At 41.9% G+C, this 25,754-nt stretch overlaps 2 protein-coding genes across 2 annotated transcripts; both read left to right on the top strand.

Annotated features, from left to right (window-relative positions):
• Window positions 1-271: 271 nt before the first annotated feature.
• On the top strand, window positions 272-5,548 carry LOC118423465 (dimethyladenosine transferase 1, mitochondrial-like). Its single transcript, XM_035831634.1, has 6 exons — window positions 272-645; window positions 1,573-1,724; window positions 2,509-2,617; window positions 3,010-3,161; window positions 3,606-3,856; window positions 4,628-5,548. The coding sequence occupies exons 1-6, from the start codon at window positions 489-491 to the stop codon at window positions 4,860-4,862; spliced, it is 1,056 nt and encodes a 351-aa protein (XP_035687527.1). The 5' UTR covers window positions 272-488; the 3' UTR covers window positions 4,863-5,548.
• Window positions 5,549-6,498: 950 nt separating this feature from the next.
• LOC118423447 lies at window positions 6,499-23,505 on the top strand. The gene is made up of 23 exons (XM_035831604.1): window positions 6,499-6,822; window positions 9,046-9,192; window positions 9,566-9,748; window positions 10,091-10,177; window positions 10,906-11,100; window positions 11,379-11,481; window positions 11,806-11,972; window positions 13,071-13,256; window positions 13,962-14,021; window positions 14,626-14,759; window positions 15,109-15,286; window positions 15,475-15,768; window positions 16,425-16,571; window positions 17,148-17,330; window positions 17,617-17,703; window positions 18,441-18,635; window positions 18,945-19,047; window positions 19,330-19,496; window positions 20,167-20,352; window positions 20,724-20,783; window positions 21,408-21,541; window positions 22,237-22,414; window positions 22,784-23,505. The coding sequence occupies exons 1-23, from the start codon at window positions 6,553-6,555 to the stop codon at window positions 23,003-23,005; spliced, it is 3,666 nt and encodes a 1,221-aa protein (XP_035687497.1). The 5' UTR covers window positions 6,499-6,552; the 3' UTR covers window positions 23,006-23,505.
• The last annotated feature ends 2,249 nt before the right edge of the window (window positions 23,506-25,754 follow it).

Genomic DNA, 25,754 nt, shown 5'->3' with positions numbered 1-25,754 from the left:
GAATATTGTCATAATATCGTTTATATTTCACATTCTTTTCCTTTTTTTTATATGCAATTATAGAATGTTAATCGTATATATTTAACTAATATTTCCCCCCTAGCAATCAAGTGTAATATTCTACTATGGCTCTATCGCGCATGCTTGGAGAGGTCAGGAAGGTCACCGAAACGCAGTTGTTTGGAAAAGTCAATACTTTTGTACAAAAATGACGATATTTTGCTTTCTCTCCAAAGTTTGATTGTTGAAAACATTGAGCACCATAATTTTAGTTATGTGAGAAGGTTTGGTGTCGTTTACTTGCCCCAAGGCAGAGAAATTGAGCGGTAATATTTTGCACGTGAGTGTTTTTCCAGTGCGCTGTACGTAAGGTCGTCAGCTGTGCATGAGTGGTTGACAGTGTTTCGAGCCGGTGTCAACTATAACTCGCGCTGTAGAAAGGCTTCTACAACCTCGGCAACAGATAGTGTTAAAGAACTGTGACTGCAATGGCCAAACAAGCTGCAACAGCGGTTATAAAAAGTGCCACCAGACCGCCCATGCGTCTGCCCCCCCTCCCCACCATCAGGGACATCGTCAAGCTGTACAGACTGAACGCCGCCAAACAGCTCTCGCAGAACTTTCTGTTCGACACGAACTTAACAGGTAGGGCCAAGTCAATGTAAAGGTGTTTCTTGCGATGCCTAATTAATGTACCCGTAAACTGCATGAATGTAAGTTGTATGTCTTAACATTGACGTTACACCTGTAGCAAGGAGGTTAAAGAATCTCTTTCTGAAAATCGAATGAAGGTTAATCAGTGACGTGTGACTGAGACGGGGGCTGATACAGGTTGCCAGGCACCTTTGTCCTGTAGCTGACCTCACACTTTGGTCAGGTCACATAAGGGGCTTCGGGTCATTTAAACTTTAGAAGGATCAAAGAACCGATCAAAAGCTTACTAGAACTATGGTAACCATAGCTTAGCTTACTGAAACAGCGTATAAAATCTTAACATTGTAGTTTGATTGTGTTTCAAACATAGTTTGATTGTGTTTCAGACAAGATATATGTAGTTAAGACACTGCCTGCCAGGTGGCATCAGGCAGTACCAACTTGAATGTACATTTTCTTCTCTAGTTAATATTTCTTATTGTAAAATGAAAATAAGGAACTAAAAGTTTATATAAGATTGTACACATGATATAGATTGGTTTATTGCATTGAAACTCCTTGCAGCCAAAAATGCTGAATTGTGAGATTCAAAATTACCAAAGGTTTACATGTTGGCATCCATCAGTCTCAGAAGACAATGGTAGCCAGATGGTTACTCGCCGTCTGTCTGGCCAGCACGTGACTTTTTACGGTGAAGGAGGCTTGTGCACTTCCTTCTCTACCCTCTCTTCTTAATGTGCCAATAGACGAGAGGGTGGAGAAGGAAGTGCACAACCCTCTGTATCTGTATCTGTATCTATATAGCCGGTATAACCGCCGTTCGGCGTAACACACCAGCTTTCCTTCACCTTAAAAGGTAAATTACATACACTACAGGAAAAAGACATCAATCAACTTAGAAGTTAATTTGTGTTCCAGACAAGATAGTGAAGTCTGCAGGTAACCTGGAGGGTGCGTATGTGTGTGAGGTGGGACCAGGACCAGGCGGCATCACACGCTCCATACTGAAGGCAGGCGCAGCCAAGGTGGTGGTGGTGGAACTGGACAAGAGGTTTAACGCAGGCTTACGGGTCAGTCAACTCCTGTCCTTGATTTCAAGTTAAAACTGTGTGAAAAGAAAAAAACTTAAAGTGAAACCATGTTCACGTCTTCTTCAATTACATAATTTATTTTTGACAATTTTCAATGATGCTTTTTAAGAATCTATCATCAAGTTCAAAGATGATCTACAACAATCTTTTCTGTTACAGGACAAGTTGAATGTTTTGAGATAGTCATGACGTCCCCAAGAATGTTCTCAATAGTCCCAACCTTTCCAAATTCCGATCTTGTGAGAGCAGATTTTGTAATGGTGCCGGGCTTCATGTATGTAACATGTGACAACGTGCTAATACACAACTTCACAAGTAACTTTTTTTATAGCCTGATTTAATCAAGCTTCTATACAGCCCGTCCAGCATTACTGGCCAGTTACAGCCCGGACAGCAGAGTTTGTGTTACACAGACAAGCTTTTTTATTACTTACATCCAATGATACATACATCAACAGCCAGAGGTTGGGACCAGGCTAGTACATATTTCACTCCATAGAGCCTATCTAACATTGCTTGTTCTACGTAAGTTCTCAAAATCAATACCAGAGTCTCTAGTTAAAATGTCCGTAAAAGTCAAACTTCTGCAATGTACCCAGCCACTTGGTTTCGAACAGAAGAAACTTTTTTCTGTTTGGCTCGGAAATTTTACCCTTCGGTGAGTCAGCTTCTGAGATAGCTGTGGAAGACTTCCATGAATTGTTTCCAGCGTAGCATGTTGATCATTTTTATTGCTCATACTGAGATGTATTTCTGTGTCCAGCTACTGTCAGCTGCAGCTCCAGGCCGGGTGGAGATAGTAAATGCCGACATTCTGACTTACAACCTGGCAAAGGCCTTACCTTTAGACCTTGCAGTACCATGGGAAGGAGGTAGGTGGCACTTATGTATGGTCTGTCCACTGTTGACATCAATGTTGTTCAACCAATTTTTGAAATACATCTAGAAATTCTTAACTATCTTACTTGCAAGATTTCTGATTCTGCACTTCATATTGATGAGTATTCCCACAAAAGTGCTAAATATACCCATGAAATTGCTACATTAGCTAAAATTGCACTACATTCTGTAGAAGTGCTAAGTGTATTTAGATAGCCTGGCAGGCTGAATAAAAGTTCTAAACTGGAACTATGTGGCTCCAGATGTCTTAATGAGGGATGACTGTTGCAAAAGATGTTGGTTATCTGAGGAATGAGTCCACTACATATCTAGACACCCTGGTAGATATAAAATACAAATAGAAATGATGATATTTGTTTATCAGATCCCCCGAATGTCCACATCATCGGTAACCTCCCCTTCAATGTGTCCACCCCACTCATCATCCGCTGGTTGGAGGCCCTGGCACTCCGGACTGGTCCATTCGTGTACGGGAGGACACAGCTTACTCTCACTTTTCAGAAGGAAGTTTGTGAGGTAAATATCATGTTCTTTGTTTTCTGTTTTCTTCAAGGCAAAATAAGAAAAGATACCAAGGAAAATGTCATAGTCTATTGGTACAATTAAGTGCCTTTTAATGGAAATATCTCTCTTCAAAATCTTTTGTTAACTTCCTTATTTGCCCTATAGGCCAACCTTAAGTTTTCAAACAATAGGTTTTGTCTTTTCATTGTATTACTAGCAGAATGTATACCAGAAGTTTTAAACTATCACAGAGAATATTCAAATACAATTCAATCTCTACAACTGGATAAAAAAACAGAGATTTACTTCCAGACGTTTCGAGTGATATCCATCAGTCTTCTTCAGTGTCACTAGAAGAGTGATGAAATCTCCTTTTTTTTTAAATCCAGTTGTAGAGGTTGAATTGTATTTGGATATTGTTTACCTGGATGTCTAACCTTCATAAACATATTTCAGAGAATATGTGCGCCACCACGATCCAGCCAGCGCAGCCGCCTGTCCATCATGAGTCAGTATCTCTGCAGAGTCAAGCACTGCTTCAGGATCCCGGGGAAATGTTTCGTGCCAAAGCCGGACGTAGACGTGGGGGTGGTTCACTTCACCCCCCTGGTGAGGCCCAGAATCCAGGGGGTCCCCTTTAAGACGGTGGAGAAAGTGGTCAAACATGTCTTCCATCTGAGGGGAAAGTACTGCAGAAAGGGGGCTGCGTAAGTACATTTGATCTGGTCAGTTTTGTGGACATACGTGTGACGTGTTTAGCAATGAGTGAATGTTTGTCAATTTGGAAGTGTGAAGTTTTCTGTAGAATGTGTGTGGTAGTAGTAGTAGTAGTAGTAGTAGGAGTAGTAGTAGTAGTAGTAGGAGTAGTAGCAGTAGTAGTAGCAGTAGTACATATAACTTGTTTAGCAATGGATGAATATTTATCAATTTGGAGGTATGGAGTTTTCTGTAGAATGTAGTAGTAGTAGTAGTAGTAGTAGTAGTAGTAGTAGTAGTATCCATTATTGATTATACAGCTGTGGGCCCCTGGTATGGCACGGGTTGGCAGCAGTTAACTAGTCTTCTAACTGCATTTTTCATGCCAAAGATTAAAATGTACTTTGTAGACAAGCATCAATTAATCATTTGTAGCAGGCAAAAACAGTTTGTAATCAGAAAGGCAGAAAAAGACAGACCAAGTTATGTATCAATGAGATGTACAGAACAATAATAATAATTTCAGTCGTCCATTGTCATCCATGTCTTCTTTCATACTGTACAAATTTATTGGTCAATGAAATGAATTTCATTCATTTATATATTCATTCATAAAGTTATCATATTCTCACACATGTACAACCCGTTCTGTCTCCCCAGTGAACTGTTCCCCCCAGAAAGGCAGGACCTCCTGGAGGACCTGTTTACTGTGTCTTGTAATAAACCTACTGTTTTAATACTCAGTAATACTCATACATGTACAATCCTTCTGTCTCCCCCAGTGAACTGTTCCCCCCAGAAAGGCAGGACTTGCTGGAGGAGCTGTTTGCTGTGTCGGAGGTGGACCCCACGGTCAGGCCCTGGCAGCTCACCATGTCTGAATGGGACAGACTGGCTCACGCCTACTGGGACATCTGTCAGAGGGAACCCTGGGTTTCTGACTACGACTTCAGGACAATGAAGGGGGAAAAGTTTGAAGTTCCACCAATGCCAGCAGTTGGAGAGAGACATACATGATTAATTAGAAGAGAAGAAGAGACAATGTTGTTTGTACTGGGACATCTTTTAGAGGGAACCCTGGGTTTCTGACTACGACTTTAGGACACAGAAGGGGGAAAAGTTTGAAGTTCCACCAATGCCAGCAGTTGGAGAAAGACATCAGTCAGAAGAGAAGAGGAGACACTTGTTTGTACTTGGACATCAGTCAGAAAGAACCTTGGGTTTCTAACAATGACTACATGGCACAAAGATTGAATTACCATCACTGCTGTTGGATATAGGTGTACAAAGTAAGACTGTGTCAGATACATTTTTGTGTTTTTTTTTCCTCAACGGGATTGTTTTAAGCAAGGCCATTTGACCACTTATGGACAATGAACTAAGGAGATGGCAGTCATCATTGATTTTGAAGGCTGAAAGATTGTATACAGGAGGAGACATTTGACATGAAGAGAGTTCCATAGTTTGGCAGTCTGGAGAAAGAAACTGTTGCTGTAGAAGGACTTGGAGACTGGTAACTCAACAATTGCGTATAAAGATATGAGTTAGAGGAAAACCTGGTATTGTAAGTAGGTTTTACTATACTGGAGAAAAACCCAGCCTGACTAAAATCACGCTCCTAGCGGCTGGCCCTACAATTGCTGCCGCCCCAGGAGGGGTCATTAACCCCAGCCAGCAAGAGATTGAGTAAACACGTGCTAGAGGAAAACCTATTATTGTATTGAGGCTTTTGTAACTATGGTAAAAGTAAAAGAGATAACCAAGGGTTTCTATGTTTGAAGTTCTATCACGACGGGAGGTTGCAGCTACATGATAAAACACTGTCCAAAGGCATATTTGACTAACAGAAATGAGAACCTGGGTTTCTAACAGAGAGAAGATTGGGAATACAATGTTGGCCCAAAGTTGTATGGACATTTAAGAAGAATTTGTAAGAAGACACAATGTTTCATGTTCTGGACCTTCCGTATATACAATAAGTAAACCCTGGGTTTCTTAGACAGGTCTCGGAATACCAATACACAGTGTGCAATTGGCAGAAAAGTATATGAGAATACAAGTGAAAATCTTAGCCTCCAAAGCAGGCTCTCTGGGGCCTTTTTTCTGTCTTTTTTGGCTCATAATACACTTTTGCTGGTCGGAAAAAAAGGCCCCAGGGAGCCTGCTATGGAGGCTATGAAAATGTAGAAAAATTGCAGTTGTTGAATTATTCAGGCTTGCTATCATGAATCACAATTTAGCTAAGAAAAAGCATAATAAATGGGAGGTTTTTAATTATTTTGAACTATTCCACCTCTTGTATTGTTGTGTACATCCTTCCCACGCAGAATGGCCTATCGGTTGTTAAATGACAACGGACGGCCTATAGTCCGAGCTACTGACCATGTCATTCGTATCTCATAAAGGGGTATGTGGATAGTGTGCATTGCTACAGATGGTAGAAGGTTATACCTGTGAAATAATCTGTTTGCTGCCTTTCTTCCTTCCCTAAGACTTTCAAAGAACGTAAAGTAAAATTTACATATATCATGGCGCCTTCGTCCGCATGATACACTGTATACATTCCATCCCCCCTCCAAGACATCACCAGTGGTACGTCCCAACGGTATTCTAATGATGCATAGTCACGAGTCCGGACAGGTATTTAACATCTTGAGTTACAAAGGTGTGGGTCATTCGGAACGGTAAGCGCAGCCGTCAATACAAGATGGGGAAAGTCTTCTGTGGTTCGTGTGTTGTAGCGACAGCGCTCCTCCTCTTTGGGCAACTTGTCAGTGCGAGTGACTTCACCCACCGCGAGTCTCTGGATGAAGAAGGAAAGTTCCAGCTTCTCTGGAAGTTTGACGACGAGAAGATCGAGTTCGAGGCCCAGGTGCAGACGACAGGATGGGTCGGCTTGGGTCTGTCCCCGAACGGAGGCATGCCGGGATCCGACATCGCCATCGGCTGGGTCAAAGACGGGACTGCGTATCTCACGGTGGGTTCATGTTGCTTTTTTGTTAGATTAAAAAAAATGTCTGGAAGGAGAGAGTAGAAGTGGTCCCGGCAACTCGCCCGTGATGAGGATGATTAAAGAATGTTCTTCAAGTCTTTACCTGCATGTACAAGTAATCACAGAAAATTGTGCTCCACCTGCCTTATATATGGACGAAAAGGCTAGGACTACATTAAAAGTTTTGGCAAAAGACAAACGTACACTACAAGAAGACAGTATTACAAGTCGATCAACTAGTGGAGACCAGGTCGGATGGGGCTAGCTGCGGCCATGGTAAGGTAAGATGGGCGTTCGAATCGGAAATTTGGCCCGACCGATAGAGCAACCAGCACGTTTCACGCACGCCTGGATAGCAATTCGCATCTATCAAGCTCTCGCAGACCACACTCTTATACTTTTACAAAGATTGTAGTGGTTCTGCGAAGATTTTGTCGTACTGCAATTCGTAGAAAAATATAGACCCTTCAGCGGTGCGTCGGTAAAAAGTTAGAAAATGTGAGGTACAAAATGGAAAGAGTTGATGAAGAAACGGTGCTACAGGTCATCCTTGTTTACCGCGGGAGAATGCTGTAACCTGATGAGGTGGTCTTTGTACGTGTGAGTAGGTTGACAAGGGTAAACTGGTTTAGAAAGATTGACCTGCCAGGAAGCTTTAGTTGGTAAGCACATTGCATGTCGGGGTATGTCAATAAGGGCGGTGCACAAAATGCCTGTGCTGTAGGCCGAATTTGCCGATCATCCGGAGGTCGTCGAGTCTCAAAATCACCAGAGCTGAGCGTTACGCCAGAAAATTTACACATTGTTTTTACGAACTTCGCCGATCCTTGAGAAATCGCGCAGTGACCGAGAGGACACCGGGCGTATTGCTGCCGAAGATGTTCCTTTTAACACAGCTTGCAGACTCTTCGAGCGACTATATTCTTGCTGTGTGACACCGGCTGTGCATGAGGACATAATCTTGGGACACAAAGACATTACTTTCAAATTTCCTCTCTTTCAACCTACATGTGCACAATCAATATTTTGTGCACATGTTGGTTCTCTAATCCAGTCACAAAAAACACTTTGTACCTGTCAGGGCCGCACGTTATGAACAGCGTTTTCAACACATGGTCCTGTTACTAGTATGTTCTTGTGCCCTAAACAGTCTTGTTCCTTTAAGTTAGTTAAGAACTGCCCACATTTCTGCAGTCAAGGTTTGTTTCCTAACGCGAACTGTCACGAACCATTGCATTCACACAAGGGGATCATTATTTCGCCCTACTGGTTGTTTATGGGTTATATAAGGTCGACGTCCTGTAGGGTGATAATGACGTGCACTACTTCTTACTCACGCTCGACAAGTTACTAGTAAATCTTACAACGACCAGAGAGTATACTGCTTCGGCTAGCGTCAAATTTCCAAACCGGGGCCCGGCCAGTCTGTTTGTGGAAACGAAAAATAGGAATGTGTAATGTTACGTAAAAACATACACAAATATTGCCCACGACTATTCTCTTAACATCTTGTGTAGTTTGGTGACTTTTGTATCATACTTTTCGTCCCCGAAACCTGCCCGGCCGGGCCCAGGAAATGTGACGTAGGCCTTACTCACGCTCGACCAATCACATCGCCCTATCGGTCGTTTCTTCGGTTGCTTCCAGCTTTAGATATGTTATAAATTCCACCATAATTTTCTGACGTTTACAGCCAAAAACAAAGCGACTCTACTTATAACATCACAAAATCCTCATATTACAGGAAAAGTGGGATATTTCGTCTTCCACTGTGTCTCATACAAAGTAGGGTCGAACAGAATAATGTAGAACAATTAGAGTTAGCCTTTCGAGTAGAATAGCCATATGCTATATTGTTCTAACTATTTATACGTCCCATTTCATGTTATCTGCTATTAGCCCTTGGGCAAAAACTTTCAATAAACATGTCAAATGCACAGTTCTCGTCTATCAGAACTGTCATTGGCACACCGATTCAGTGTGTGTCCTCATCACCGTTCTTAAACATCCCGGCGTTCCATCAATTTCCATTCCAAAATGGTCTTCACTTCTCAATCCGAAGTGTAGACAAACAATGGACATTCCGAAGTTCGTATTTTGCCCTATTTCTGTGACGAACGTTACACCCGTTAAAGAACATGTGTAGTCTACATCTTTTACCAGTTCCGTTGACTAAGCGTCTTTGTGAAATTGTCCCTCTTACCCCAGGACCGGTATGCCGAGGCAAAGGCGCAGCCCTCCGTGGACGAGAGTCAGGACTGGGAGCTGGTGTCTGGGTACGAGAACGGGACTCACACCGTCCTGAGGTTCAACAGGAAGCTGACGACATGTGACGTTAGAGACCGCGTCATCAACGTGCGTAATACTACATGCATAACGACTTGGCCTAGTGATATCAAACTGGATTTAGGATATACATTGTAGTAGACTAGTAGAATAGAACAATATGGAATAGGATAGTTCCAATGGGAAAGATAGAGGGAAAATATAGTAGAATTGAATGGAATGAATGGTATGGAATAGAATAGAATAGAATAGAATAGAATAAGATAGAATAGAAAGAATAGAACAGAAAAGAATAAAAAGAGGTGGCTAATGAAATAGAATAGAACAAAATAGAACAGAATAGAACAGAATAGAAAAGAATAGAATAGAATAGAATAGAATTCGATGTTTTGAAGAGGCCATACCCAGGGCGCTTATAAAATTGGATATTTGCCGTATCCAGGAGGACACGTTGCGGGTGCTGTGGGCGTGGCATGACCAGGACCCGGAGGAAGAGTCCGGGGTGAGCGGCCCGACCTACCACGGGACCAACAGGGGAGCCAGGGCTACTCTCCTTCTCAATAGGAAACTCACCGAGACGCCATCAACAGGGACTACCTACTCATTCGATCTGCTGATGAACAACGTGAGGTTTTATTAGTGACATTTTACAACAAACTTACAAAAGATACATAATGCCGTTCAGTTAAGTAAAGGCGAGACGCCGATTACAGTGGACAGATTGGATTATCATAGCTTGTTTTAGGTAGAAATACTTTAACAGCTGCGATTACAAGAGTTCGCGAGAGTGTTTAGACAACTTTAGTTGCTCCTGTTAATAAGCTGTTTGCTATAATCTTGAAAAAAAGATTAGATTGAAAGTACAAATTGTGCATAAATATTGTATCAAACAATAACTCTTGTTACGACGAACATTTAATACATTATGGATGTCCACATGTTGAAGCGGTTATTTGCTCTGTTGCAGGTCTCTGTTCCCGCCCACCAGGACACGACGTACTGGTGCCGTGTGTTCGAGATGCCGAACCTACCCACCAAACACCACGTCATCAAGGTACGTGGACGACTTTTATCATGCTGCGGACATCACTGAATTGGTCTGTGAACGCATGCCGCTCCTAGCATGTCAAATTTGTATAGCGCTGTAACATCTATTACATATACATATGTCATCAAGAGAGAATCAGGAAACAAGCAATTTGTGGTTAAGTGAATCTACATGTGTTGATATCTGATGCTAGACAACTATTAACACCGTGATTTGATATGATTTATCAGGTTTTAGAAAGACATATAGCCAGGGCTACCCAACGAGCAGAATGGTATTTTAAAGGGCTTGGTGATTGAGCAATTATGATATACAATGCACCGGATAACAAGGCCCATATATAAGGTTGTTTGCAAGCACAAGATGAAGGTACTATACTTTTTTTAGAATATAGATTATACAAATGGAGGAATAGATTTGATGCGGAGACGGTCCGGGCTTCTAACCTAAAAAGCTTATCTGTGTTGGATGGGAGACCACCAAGAATTCACGAATTCGTCTTTCGAAAGGGACGTAAAACGGGGGTCCCGTGTTCGAGGAGATGCCTTGAACACGTAAATCAGCCTCATTACTCAAATATTGGGTACCTACTGGCTGCAAATACACCAGATATTTATTTATTTATTATCTATTTATGACAAGTAACGTAACAATTCCCTCTTAAACCTCTAAACTATGTACAGTATTGAGTCATGTCATTCAGTTCGTACAGGGTGTTTGTTTTGTTTCCCCAGGCCGAGCCCATCATCACCCCGGGTAACGAGGGCATGTTCCACCATCTCATCGTGTACAAGTGCAAGGCCAACCCAAACATCACCATCCTGCCCGCGGAACATCCGGGACATGAGTGCCAGTCTCCCAACATGCCTAGCGACTGGGATGACTGTTACGAAGGAAGCATGGTCGCAGCATGGGCCATCGGCGGAGGGGTGGGTGGAAAAATCAATATACTAGTTAGCTAAAGAGTTTTACCTAGCTGACGTTTCGGTGACTGTCTTTTAAAACTCTTCAGATCAATACTGACTGAATCTGCTTCGCGCTATGTACAGCTAAATGTCGCTTTCGAAGAGTGAAGATTGCGGTCCCAAACGAGTTTCGCCATTTATGTACCAGCCCGATGAAATTCTACACATGCATGTGTCGTGTCTAGAGACAAGGTGATTTTCGATGACCAGACAAGTCATTCTGTTTCTTTATTTTCCCTCAGGACTTCATCTATCCAGAGCACGTTGGCTACCCCATTGGTGATGACGAAGACAGCGGGTATGTGCTGCTGGAGGTTCACTATGACAACCCTCAACTGGCATCAGGTAGGGGCACATCAATGACTCGTTCAAAGAGCAGTCGGCCCGCACAATACAACAACTAGAGTTCCAAGAGTTCATACTTTCGCTAAATGATATCACCTTTCATGACTGGGGTATTATAAAATTTTCTCAATGATTACATCTTTTAGCGAGTATATGGTGCCCCGGTAGAAATCGGATGGTACCCAGGCTAACTGGCTATCTTGCAGATATTTTTGAGATCGGGCTGGGGTATGGTATCCAGGCTAAGGCTAGCTCCGCCGCAGTACCGTTAAATCAATTGCCTCGACATTTTGTCACGCTGGTATTTTATCTGTGAACATACAGGCATATCCGACAGTTCCGGGATCAGAATGACGTACACACCGGAGCTGAGGGATAACGATGTTGGAACCTTGGAGGTCGGCGTGACTGTGACCAAATTTCACGCCATCCCACCTCGTGCCGTGGACTTCAAGTCTGCCGGGTTCTGCGGTACACAGTGCCTTAATGCGGTGAGCACACTTGCCAACATTTATAATATGTAGACCTGTATGCCTTGTGACGTAGCAAACATGCCTACCTTGCTATGTCGATGTAGGTTAGACATCCAGGTAATAAGATACGCCAAAAAGTAGTTACTCAAGCAACGGAATATGATTTTGGGCTGTCTGTGTGGCACAACGGCTAGAGCTTTGGAATCAGAATCAGTAGGTCCCGAGTTTGAAACTCGCCATGCCCCTACCCCCATGACGGTGGAGTGACGCCCACCGAGCCTCACGGCTAATCTGTCTTAAAGGCGCCAAAAAACACCTACGGATTTGGTGCTGCCAGTGCGTCATCATCTGCACACTTGACACTAAGACCCGTGATTATTTTAGATATGATTTTGGTGAGTGTCACTAGCGAATACTAGTGGATGTAAGTTGAAACGTCTGGCCGTTTCCAAAATCATATCCAGTTGCTTGAATAACTGCTTTTTGCGTTTCCAGCGCGAAGGTTGGTTTGACTTTATGTAGATGGCCTTCTTACAATATAACCATGTGATGCATTGTACAATTGCTTTAAAGCTTGAATGCCAATCTGCATATCCGTAGCAATCTCCTCTTCATTGAACTGCTGGAGTTTTCAAGTGCGAATGACCAATCAGTTAGACCACAAACCGCCTGGACACGTGGCAGCAGCAGTTTCACGTTTCACGCAAAGCCCTTTCTCTTGGGTGGCTGCTCTTCATGCGTCGTCTTCGTCTAATTTTATTTACAAAACAAAAGCTATCTACCACCCAACAATCGTGACCGTAGCTTGCATAGAACATGAGACATTAACGCCGAAGGTTCTGCTGCATGCAGTAGCAAGAAAAGCCGCCAGGGGGCCCAAAATCTGATAACTTTTTAATAGGACATGGCCTTAACCTGAACTATGTACCAAGTCTCTTGATAATCCTTTTATAGCTTCTTGAGTTATGGTGCTAAACCACATATATATAGAAACATCAAATAGTACCGAAAACATGAATGTCACAAAGGTGATATACTGTTCAATATGTCGTGTCAAATCTAAGCACCAACACAGTTGACGTTTCATGGCAATCAACAACTCCGTTTTATCTATAGTTTCTAGAGGAGCTCGGAGAACCCATCAAGATCATCGGAGTGATGCTGCACGCCCATCTGCTGGGCGTCAGGCTGAACGCCAGGCTGATCCATAACGGCGTGGAGACGGACATCGCACGGGACGACAACTACGACTTCAACCTGCAGAACACGAGGATGCTGAAGGAAGAAATCACCGTCTATCCGGTACCATAACTTCAAGTTTTTTTACTGTCACTTTTCTGCACAAGGAAACTACTTGCAATATCTCCGTAAATAGTTTCATCAGGTTGGTTGATTAATCCAGCGTTTCAGTAACTTCTCTACTGCCTTTGACGAAGAATTAAGGCAGCAGAGCAACTGTCGAAGAAACCTGCATGGTGGAATGACCGCACACAAACGAATTACTCTGAATCTTTGTATTTGAACAAAAATTATGTAATGTACGGCTACTTTGAGTAGTCTTCCGTGCTTATTTAAACTATTGTATCTTTAAAGCAAAATATTGTATATACAAGAATGCAAGTATGCTTAAATCTTTACTTCTGTTACTCATACCCGGCAGTTACAGGCACTTCATTCTATAATCTCTAAATCAATTGCTTTGTTTTAGATCGACATGTTATATACTATGTTCATGGGGCTTGCCACAACCAAACCATTTTAATGAGACTATACTATGAATAAATGATCATTGAAAAGAACTACCGAAGAAGTACGATTTATAGTACAACTGTATACCTAAACAAGAACGATGAACAGATTTGCAACTGTTGCCGCATTGGTATGTCATATGTTGTTTCCTTCTCCAATTGTGCTATTGTCGCCACTATATCTTTACTTAATGCAGAAGAATATATTTTTAAAAGTAATTAGTCTACAACCAATAATTATTCTATTACCTTTTTTCAGGGCGACACTCTGATTACAGAGTGCATCTACAATTCTGAACATAGAGACTCGGTGACGTATGTAAGTAGAGGGTTCCTTCCACCTTTGCCTCAGGTGTCGTCATCTTTAAATTTCTCTTGACATGAGAATTTTAAACAATGGTCGGAGTCTTAAACTATCCAACAAACAGATTGTCTAGTATGAACTTAAACAGAGCTAGCGATATTGAACTCAATAGGATGCAAATGATACGGCAAGCGGTCAAAAAGTCTAGCGAGTGTAGCGATCGCTTTGTATTTGCTCTGTTCCCAATAGAAGACTTTAAAGATTTCTTTTAAACTGTATTTTTCGGAAAACAAGCACTATAAAACACACCTCCCCGTAGTATCAAAAGCTGTCAGAGGAGCGAAGCCGGCCTAAGAGTGTGTATGCTTCCTCCTCACTCCTTTGCAAGCTTTTGATACGATCTTATGCTACCGTAGGATCTGCTTGGCGATTACTGCTCAGTAACAGTACTAAGAGAATGAATATAGTAGCTGAACACACAACACTGCCATGTGGAATGGTTGCATTAGCATATACCTGCGCAGCTTTGTGGCCAATGGGCTATGAAATGTAGATGGGCACCGCCCTATACACCGAAGGGTTTGGAAAGGGTTGTTAACTTATAATATTCAACACTCAGGGAGGACTTGGGACACAAGAGGAGATGTGCGAGGCCTTCTTCCTGTACTACCCGAAGTTCAACTTGACGTTCTGCGACACCATGATAAACATATACACCACGACTATGTTTGCTGGTGCCCAGGGTTTAACCTTGTACGTATGTTAAAGCAATGAAAACATAACATTAAAAATTGGAGTCACAAATACACCGACTGGTATCGTTGAAGGCACTCCTACAATTAGATTTACGTGCAGCTTTGTTAGACAATTGTTAGTTACTGTAAAATTTTGTCTAACAAGTTGAGTCTCTCAGTTATAATGATAATGATAATCTTTATTGCATGTGCATACCGAAGGCTAGATTCACAGAGGTGGTCTTAAGAGCATACTAGTAATTTTATGATAAAAACAGTCTAGATGGGTGAGACTGTCGAACGGTAGTAAAACCTAGACGCGTAAATTTTAGTAGAGACTGATTTTCCCGTCCATCTTATGTTTACAGTGATGAAAATTTCGATATTCACTTTACGGGACCAGAACACATGGTCAACATGACCTATGAGGAGGTGATGGAGGCCTTTCCGTGGACTCGCGAGAACGCACGAGACCTCTCCGACGTTCTCCTCGATTCAACATTCTACTCGACTTGCCGGAGCACTCCCCAGTCTAGCATTGACACTGTAAGGTCAACCTTGTTGCTTATTTATAGCCTATGTCCACTTTTTTTATTGTTATGTTGTTTCATTGTATGCAATACTGATTGCGTTGATAGCCTAGATTGTATGTATATTCCCCAAGCATGTGTTGATGTCCAATTTTCTTGGAAACCAAACATGCACTAACATCTTTCTCGATTGCAATAACACAGGATGCCCTGCAAGAGTTTGCCCTCCCCTTCCCCCGTGGAACCAGACTGCCTACAGAAGACATCTGCAGCCTGAGCGCCACACCAACCCCTGATCCTGACGACTTCACCCATCACGAGTCTCTGGATGAAGAAGGAAAGTTCCAGCTTCTCTGGAAGTTTGACGACGAGAAGATCGAGTTCGAGGCCCAGGTGCAGACGACAGGATGGGTCGGCTTGGGTCTGTCCCCGAACGGAGGCATGCCGGGATCCGACATCGCCATCGGCTGGGTCAAAGACGGGACTGCGTATCTCACGGTGAATTCATGTTGCTTTTTCTGTTAGATTGAAAAAAAAATACCTGGAAGGAGAGAGTAGAAGTGGTCTGGGCAACTCGCCCGTGATGATGATCTTTAAAGAATGTTGTTTAAGTCTTTACCTGTACAGGTAATCGCAGAAGGTGGTGCTTCACTTGTCGCGTTTCTACGGACTAAAAGGACTACATCAAAAGTTTCGGCAAACGTACAAAAAGACAAATGTACACTACATGCAATGTTATATGTAACATACCGTTCTTAATGTCAAATGCACAGTTCTCGTCTATCAGAACTGTCATTGGCACACCGAATCGGCGTGTGTCCTCATCACTGTTCTTAAACATCCCGTTGCATCAATTTCCAATCCGAAATAGCCTTCAATTCTCAATCCAAAGTGCAGACATACAATGGTCGTCATTTGTCCTATTTCTAAGACGAACGTTACATAAGTTAAATAAAGTTAAATGTGAAAGTTTACAGTTCATCTGTGTTTGTAGACGTCATTCTTGAACTAGTTGAACTGTAAAATTTGAGTGAGTCCAATGTTTGTGTTGGAAATTACAGTTCAACTTGTTCAAGAAAGAACATGTGCAGTCTACATCCTTTACCAGTTCCGCTGACTAAGCGTCTTTTGTGAAATCTTCCCTCCTCCCCCAGGACCGGTATGCCGAGGCAAAGGCACAACCCTCTGTGGACGAGAGTCAGGACTGGGAGCTGGTGTCTGGGTACGAGAACGGGACTCACACCGTCCTGAGGTTCAACAGGAAGCTGACGACATGTGACGTCAAAGACCGCGTCATCAACGTGAGGAATAGCTACATGGATAACGACTTTATCTAGTGACATCATTACTGGATAACTTTAGGATATGCATGTTAGTAGAATCGAACAATATGGAATAGGATAGTTCTAATAGGAAAGATGTAATGGAACAAAATAGAGGAAAAATTGAGTAGAATAAAAATAGTTGAATGAAATAGGGGTAGAACGACAGATAGGGGCAGAATGAAAGGTAAGAATGAAAAACAAACAAACAAACGGAAACAAACAAAGGGATAGAATATAGAATAGAATTAAAAGCCTAGACAGAATGGTATGTAAAAAGAATAGAAAAGAATGAAAGAGGTGGCTTAAGAAATAGAATAGAACAGAATAGAATAGAATAGAGTAGAATAGACTGGAGTAGACTAGATTAGAGTAGAATAGAATAGAATAGAATAGAATAGAATAGAATAGAATAGAAAAGAACAGAATAGAATAGAGAAGAATAGAATAGAATAAATAGAATAGAATAGAATTTGATGTTTTGGAAAGAGGGGAAGTGATTTCCATACCCAAGGTGCTTATGTAATTATATTATTGGATGTTTGCCGTCTCCAGGAGGACACCTTGCGTGTGCTGTGGGCGTGGCATGACCAGGATCCGGAGGAAGAGTCCGGGGTGAGCGGCCCGACCTACCACGGGACCAACAGGGGAGTCAGGGCTACTCTCCTTCTCAATAGGAAACTCACCGAGACGACAACAACAGGAACTACCTACTCATTCGATCTGCTGATGAACAACGTGAGGTTTTAGTAGAGACATTTTACAGCGAACTTACAAAACATTTACCTTCAAGTTATGTGAAGACAGGCGCCAATTACAGCGGTAACTACAGAATGAATCGCTTGTCTTTGGTAAAAAAAATAGTTGAACAGCTGTTCGCGAGAGTGTTTAGTTGCTCCTGTTTAATATGCTACATACTATAATCTTGAAAAGTAGAATAGATTCCAAGTGCACATTGTATCAAACCATAAATGCTGGTTACGACGCACATTTTGGATGTCCATACCTTGTTTTTTTGTTGCAGGTCTCTGTTCCCGCTAACCAGGACACGACGTACTGGTGCCGTGTGTTCCAGATGCCGAACCTGGCCAGCAAACACCACGTCATCAAGGTACGTGGCCGTGTACGGCTTTTAGCATACTGCGGACATCACCGAAATGGTCTGTCAATGCATACCACTGAATCCTATGGGATATGTCAAATTTGTATAGCGCTGTCACATTTATTTCATTTATTCTATTTACATATATCATCAACAGAGAATCGAGAAAGAACCATCTTGTGGTTAGGTGAATCTACTTGTGTTGATCTTTGATGTTATAAAAACTATAAACACCACGATATGATATGATTTATCAGGCTGTAAAAAGACATAGCCAGGGCTACCCAACGAGCAGAATACTATTTTAAAGGGCTAGCCCTGGTGACTGAGAAATTTATAATGAACAATGCCCAGGTTAGAAGGCACATATATAAGGGAGTTTGCAAGCACTATACTTTTTTTATGTAGATAATACAAATGAAGGAATAATTTTGATGCGGAGACGGTCCGGGTTTATCTATTTATTAAGATTCACAGAATGAGATCTGAGAGGTGTGGGCAGCATTATTATACATCCTTTACAGAGCCCACACATCCAGCGTATAGTTAAAACAAACTATAAACTATAAGACATAAAACATAAGCAAATGAAAACTACATAAAGAAATTCTAACAAATTCCAACATAACTACCAGAATATCTGTGATGGGAAGTAACGTTTCAATTCTCTCTTTCAACCACTAAAGTCTGTACAGCACTGAGTCATGTCATTCAGTTCCTACAGGGTGTTTGCTCTTTTCTCCCAGGCTGAACCCATCATCACCCCGGGTAACGAGGGCATGTTCCACCACCTCATCGTGTACAAGTGCAAAACCAACCCAAACATCACCATCCTGCCCCAGGAACATCCGGGACACGAGTGCCAGTCTCCCAACATGCCTAGCGACTGGGCTGACTGTTACGAAGGAAGCATGGTCGCAGCATGGGCCATCGGCGGAGGGGTGGGTGGAAAAATTGATAAAGTTCCTTGTGATAAAAACAAACAAAAAACAAACAAACAATTGAAGAGTTTGCACGTAGCCGACGTTTCGGTGACAGTCTTTAAAATTCGTCAGGGCATTATACTGCCTGAATCTGCTTCGCACAACAGCTAGATGGCACTTTGTGTGAAGTGTGAAGATTCCGGTCCCGAACGATTTTACTATGATCCATTGATTTCCCAACCTGGTGAAACTACACATGTACCGATCCCAGAGCCAAGTTGCCGTTTGGTGTTCAGTCAAGTTATAGTGTCTCTTTCCTTTCCCCAGGACTTCATCTATCCAGAGCACGTTGGCTACCCCATTGGTGATGATGAAGACAGTGGGTATGTGCTGCTGGAGGTTCACTATGACAACCCTCAACTAGCATCAGGTAGGGGCACATCAATGACTCGTTCAAAAGTCATATTTGAGCATTTGGCCCGCACAATACAAGTGACAACAACAACTAGAGTTCCAAGACTTCATACCTTCGCTAAATGATATTAACTTTCATGACTGGGGTATTATAAGATGTTCTCATTGGTTATATATTTTAGCGAGTATAAGGTGCTCCGGTAGAAATCGGATGGTACCCAGGCTAGCTCCGCCGCAGTAGCGTAAACTCGATTGTCTCGATATTTGTCACGCTGGCAATTTATATGTGATCATACAGGCGTACGCGACAGCTCCGGGATCAGGATGACGTACACACCGGAGCTGAGGGACAACGATGTTGGAACCTTGGAGGTCGGCGTGATGGTGACCAAATACCACGTCATCCCGCCTCGTGCCGTGGACTTCAAGTCTGCCGGGTTCTGTGGTACACAGTGCCTTAATGCGGTGAGCACACTTGACAACATCAATACGTAGATATGCCCTGTGACGTAGCAAACATGCGTACCTGGCGTTCCTACCGTGAAGGTTGGTTTGGCTATATGTAGATGGCCTTCTTACAATATAACCATGTGATGCCCTGTGCAGCTGCTTTAAAGCTTGAATGCCAATCAGCATACCCGTTGCAATCCCTTGCTTATTGAACTGATGGAGTTTTCAAGTGCGAATGACCAATCAGTTAGACCACAAACCGTCTGGACACGTGGCAGCAGCAGTTTTTACGCAAAGCCCTTCCACTTGGGCAACTGCTTTTAACGCGCCGTCTAATATTATTTACAAAGCAAGAGCTATTGTGACCGTAGCTTGCATAGAAGAAGAGACATCAATGCTTAAAGTTCTGCTGCAGGAGGAATAAAATCCGCCAGCCCCCCCCCCCCCCCAAATCTGATCATTTCCTAACAGGACATGGCCTTAACCTGAACGATGTACTAAGTCTCATGATAATCCATGTATAGCTTCTTGAGTTATGGTGCTAAAACACATATAATATATAGAAACATCCAAATACGACCGAAAACACAAATGCCTTGGCGAAGGTAAGAGACCTGTTCAATGTGTCGCGTCACATTTAAGCACCAAATTTTCATGGCAATCAATATCTTCTTTTCATCTATAGTTTCTAGAGGAGCTCGGAGAACCCATCAAGATCATCGGAGTGATGCTGCACGCCCATCTGCTGGGCGTCGGGCTGAACACCAGGCTGATCCATAACGGCGTGGAGACGGACATCGCACGGGACGACAACTACGACTTCAACCTGCAGAACACGAGGATGCTGAAGGAAGAAATCACCGTCTATCCGGTACCATAACTTCAAGTATTTTTACGGTCACTTTCCTGCACAAGAAAACTACTCGCGCGATCTCCGTCAATAGTTTCATAAGGTTGGTAAATCAATCCAGAGTTTCAGCAACTTCTCTACTGCCTTCAATAAAAGGTGAGACTCCACTTTGACTAAGAAGGCAGCAGAGAAACTGACGAATAAATACAATAGTACAACTGTATACCTAAACAAGTACGTTAAACAGATTTCCGACTGTTGCCTCTTTGATATGTCATATATTCTTTCCATCTCTAATTGAGCTATCCTTGCCACTATATCTTTACTTTCCGAAGTTATTAGCCTACAACGTTAGCAATAGATACAAACGGTATTCTATTACCTTTTTTCAGGGAGACACTCTGATTACAGAGTGCATCTACAATTCTGCACACAAAGACATCGTGACGTATGTAAGTAGAGGGTTCCTTTTCCTCCAACCTTTGCCTTAGGTGTCGTCATCTTTGAATTTCTCTTGACTTGACAATGATTGAAGCCTTATTGTCCATTATGGACTAAAACAGAGCTAGTGATATTGAATAGATGCAAATGATACAGCAAGCGGTTTAAAAGTCTACCGAGTGTAGAGATCACTTTGTATTTGCTCTGTTCCCAACCAGAAGAATTTAAAGAATGCGGATGCTGCTATCTTCTGCTCAGCAAATCTTCAAGCTGATCCTGCGGTAGCATAATATACGGTGGAAACCATTTTTAAAAACTGTATTGTTCGGAAAACTAACACTATAAAGCACCCCACCCCCGTAGTATCAAAAGCTGGCAGAGGAGTGTATGCTTTTTCCTCACTCCTCTGTAAGCTTTTGATACTATTTTATGCTACAGTAAGATCTGCTTGGCGATTACAGCTCAGAACTTAGCACTTTTCAAGAGAACGAAAATTGATATGGTAGCTGAACACAGCACTGCCAGTGGATTGGCTGCGCAGCATTGTAGCCAAGGGGCTATGAAATATAAAAAAGACACCGCCCTTTACACCGAAGAGTTTGGAAAGGATTTTTAACTTATGACGTTTAACGCAGGGTGGAATTGGGACGCAAGAGGAGATGTGCGAGGCCTTCTTCCTGTACTACCCGAAGTTCAACATGACGTTCTGCGACACCATGATAAACGCATACACCACGGCTATGTTTGCGGGTGCCCAGGAGATTTCCTTGTACGTATGCTGTTTTTTTAGGTTTGAGCTCAATGCAACAATATTGCAATAGAAATACAAGAACCATGTTTGGCTTACTCAATCAATCAATCCGTAAAGCAATGCAAACATGATATAAAAATTAGGAGTCACAAACACACCGACTGCTATCGTTGAACACGTTGGCATACTTATTAGATTTATTTCCAGCTTTGTTAGACAATTGCTAGTCACCATTTGTCCAACACGTTGATTTTCTCTGTTATAATAATAGTTATAATGGATAGTGGAGAATTAGTTTATTCAACACAACTCACTTTGCTTACGTTTCGGTGTCAATCAGACACCTTCCTCAGAGCCTCTGGCTGCTTCTCGCTGCTACATGTAGCCGGAACTCCAGTCAGAAACTCTGAGGAAGGTGTCTGACAGACACCAAAACGCAAACAAAGTAATTATTAACTGGTTGTTTAAAAGAATTCTCCCATACCCTATATTTTACCAACATGATGAATTTATTTTCGGTAATAATGATAATCTTAATTGCATGTCATGCGCGAAGTATAAATTCACAGAGGACCACATGTGTTCTTAAGAGTATACTAGTAATGTCATGATAAAATAGTCTAGATGAGATTGCCGATTGAGAGAACGGTAGTAAAACCTAGACGGGTAACTTTTAGTAGAAACTGATTTTCTCGTCCATTCTGTGTTTACAGTGATGAAAATTTCGATCTTCGCTTCACGGCACCAGAACACATGGTCAACATGACCTACGAGGAGGTGATGGAGGCCGTTCCGTGGACTCGCGAGAACGCACGAGACTTCTCTGAAGTTCTCTTCAACTCAACATTCTACTCGTATTGCCGGAGCACTCCCCAGTCTAGCATTGACACTGTAAGGCCAACCTTAATTGTTGCATACTTATAGCTTATGAACAACTTTCTTTACTGACAATCTTAAACGTTAAGTTGTTCCAGTGTTTGCAATTGCGTTGATAGCCTCGGTTGTATGTATCTTTTTTTTTTACTTGAAGTTCGCCACAAAACAAAGCTCATGGAGCTACTTTTGTGTTTTGTGTTATAGAACTGGATTCTGAAGAAAAATGGTCGTTTACCCTTGTCTTGAAAAGTTTTAGATTGTACCGCATAGGGAAGCAATTCCATAAAACCAATATAACCTCCTTGGTAAAACACACCATGTTGCTGATGTCCTATTGTTTTGTAAACCAATGATGTACTAACATTCTCTATTTCAAAAACACAGAATGCTCTGATAGAGTATGCCCTCCCCTTCCCCCGTGGAACCAGACTGCCTACAGAAGACATCTGCAGCCTGAGCGCCACACCAACCCCTGATCCAGACCCTGCAGGCGGGCCTGGGACTGACGACGGGCCTGGTCCTGCAGGCGGGTCCACAGCACTGCAGGCACATCACGCTGCAGGCTATGTTCTGCTCACTTACCTGGTGGCGCTGCTTACTGTGTGAGCATAGTAACGTTTCTGGTGTCTTCATATGAAGGTGTGAAACAAATAAAGTACAAATTGTCTCTAGGTCATGACAAGCTTTCTGTCTTGGCTTGGCTGCGCTGACGAAGATTTTACGTGGACACGTCTGGAGCTGATAAGCTATGATTTAGAAAGTATTTCCAAAATACATGTTCATGACCAACAACCAATCGAGATTATGTATTCTGGGAACTAAAATCATTTTCTTTTTATCATTTTGTGGTGTGTTCTTTCTTCTTTTTCTAAACAACGACAGAACATTTGCAGTACACAAAATGTAGTCTTTTACACAACAGAGCAGAGTTGCTGAATATAGTCCTTCAAAATTTTCTTTTAATTAAGGGAGAATGTTTAGCATTAAATGCATTCTTTTACGATTCAAGTTAGTCAATGCTGGATGTCATTTTATACAAGAAGTTGTGACATAATCAAATAAAAAGTTTTTGAATAATTGTAAAGTAAAAGTTGATTTTTGATCACGCACATGCAAACTCGTAGCCATACACTACGAGCTGTCAACATTAATTCTTGACTTAATTAATTTGAAACATGTAAGGTGTGAAACTAGGAGTGCCAGATTGTTATACCATTTGCTCGATCCAACAGGTACAGATTCTGTTCAGGTACCTAGAGCTGAAGTAGTGTTGTCCCTTATTTGTCGAGAATTGAATAAAATTTTTACCCTTGTTTGTGCAAACACCTTTGAAAATTGTTACTATTTGCTGTTTGTATATGTGGGATTATTAATTGAGAAAGGGCGCTATTTTGTGTGATGATTGCCGTATATATCCTTCCTCTTATTTGTGGATTATGCGTAGTTTGTTTTCAAACTTGTTTGACAATCAATAAAACAGTAAATGATTTAGTCAGTCTTATTTTTGTATACTATCTGGCTGCAATATCTTTTTTAGTGAATCAATGTATAAATATGTCAATAAAGCAATATAAGAAATATAATGACGGAACCATATGTTGTTACTGATTAATAACGACATATTTTTATTCCGATTGGCAGACTGTCTCATTGTTGAGTTTACAGCTTTTTGTACAATTGGATCTGCGAATCATTCCCCACTGCATAAATTCTATTACACCCAACGTCCAACCGAGCAAGAGCCTGTGATGTACTGCTGGCTAACTATAGGCTACTTGCACGTAAACAACAATTAATTATAGTTTAGTAAAGCACAAAGCAAAACATAAAGCATACATTTGAAACAGGCAATGATTATTAGAATACACCTATAACAGGATTCAATAAGTAAATCGCAAACCAAAAATTTAAAGCGTACTACAAGCTGTGGGCTAATTCAAGAAAACATTTGGCCGTTTAATGGTATTTTGTAAAGCCTGTCCTGGAGACATTCAACGGTCTTGATGTTTCTATGATACCAGCTACACTACCAGTTTGCGTACTTAAATCAAACAGCACAACAAATTCCATGTCTGTGGAACAATGACGTAGGAAATCATCAAATAATGTTTTATTTGCTTGGAGCGAAACTCATTGAGCAGGTAATTAATTATAAGGATACAAATTTTAAAATGGTGCACCCCCCACACACGATTATGCCCCGTATAATATGGAACGAATGACAATGACAAGAATGCTTTGTCATCTGATTATGAATTATTTTTCAAAACCACAATGGAAAATACACTGATATGTATTGATGTATCTTTTTTCACTTATATGGATAGTCCCTTTAATCACAAATCATAGCCAAGACAGTCATTGTCTTTATATACAGTATATACTACACATGTTACATCGTTAGTAAAAGTTAATTCTATAGTAGTCATGGAATAAGATTTCAGAAACAATTCATTAGCTGAATAAATGAGTAAAATTCTAGCTACAACCTCGTAACTGCAATGATGATAAACACAAATTATGCAATCAGGCCCGAAACAGCCTCTTTTTAAAAAATAATAGGTGTGTAGTACCGAAGGTAAAAAACTTAATTTACAATTTCATGCTCAAAGACTAACTATTAAGGAACACACAGCTATGATAACATAGAAACGATAACGTTACAGTCTCGTATGAAAGCACCAGAAACGTTACTCTGCCCACACAGTAAGCACGAGCGCCACCAGGTAAGTGAGCAGAACATAGCCTGCAGCGTGATGTGCCTGCAGTGCTGTGGACCCGCCTGCAGGACCAGGCCCGTCGCCAGGGGTTGGTGTGGCGCTCGGGCTGCAGATGTCTTCTGTAGGCAGTCTGGTTCCACGCGGGAAGGGGGCGGCATACTGTTGCACGGTATCCTGTGTTTTTGGCAATGGGAGCGAAAGATGTTAGTACATGAATGGTTAAGAGAAGGAGAGACGGCACGCCAAACAGCAGTTACTCAAGTAACTGGATAAGATTTTGGAGACGGTCAGATAGCATCCACTATCTTTCGTCCGTAAAGGAGGTGAGGATAGATTCTAGATAGTCCAACGCGAAACAAAAGTAATACAAAGTTAATGCAAATCAATTAGCTGCTGTTGTTTGAGTCCAGAAGTTCCATATTACAATAGAGTACATGTACTTTTTCAGCAGCATCAGCATTGCAGCAACGGCATAAAGTTTAAACTGCTTTAGAGAAATTTTCGTTGGTTATAACATAATTAAGTATCTGTTGGTTAAAGACTGTTGGTCTCACAGCGTCAACGTTAGACTCGGGGCTGCTCAGGCAATACGAGTAGAATGTTGATTCAGGAGATGTCCGGAGAAGTCTCGTGCT

Source organism: Branchiostoma floridae, chromosome 9 (assembly GCF_000003815.2).
Source record: "Branchiostoma floridae strain S238N-H82 chromosome 9, Bfl_VNyyK, whole genome shotgun sequence".
In the NCBI taxonomy this organism is placed as follows: Eukaryota; Metazoa; Chordata; class Leptocardii; order Amphioxiformes; family Branchiostomatidae; genus Branchiostoma; species Branchiostoma floridae.
Note: the sequence above shows the minus strand (reverse complement) of the source record. Positions and strands in the feature narration are given on the sequence as shown.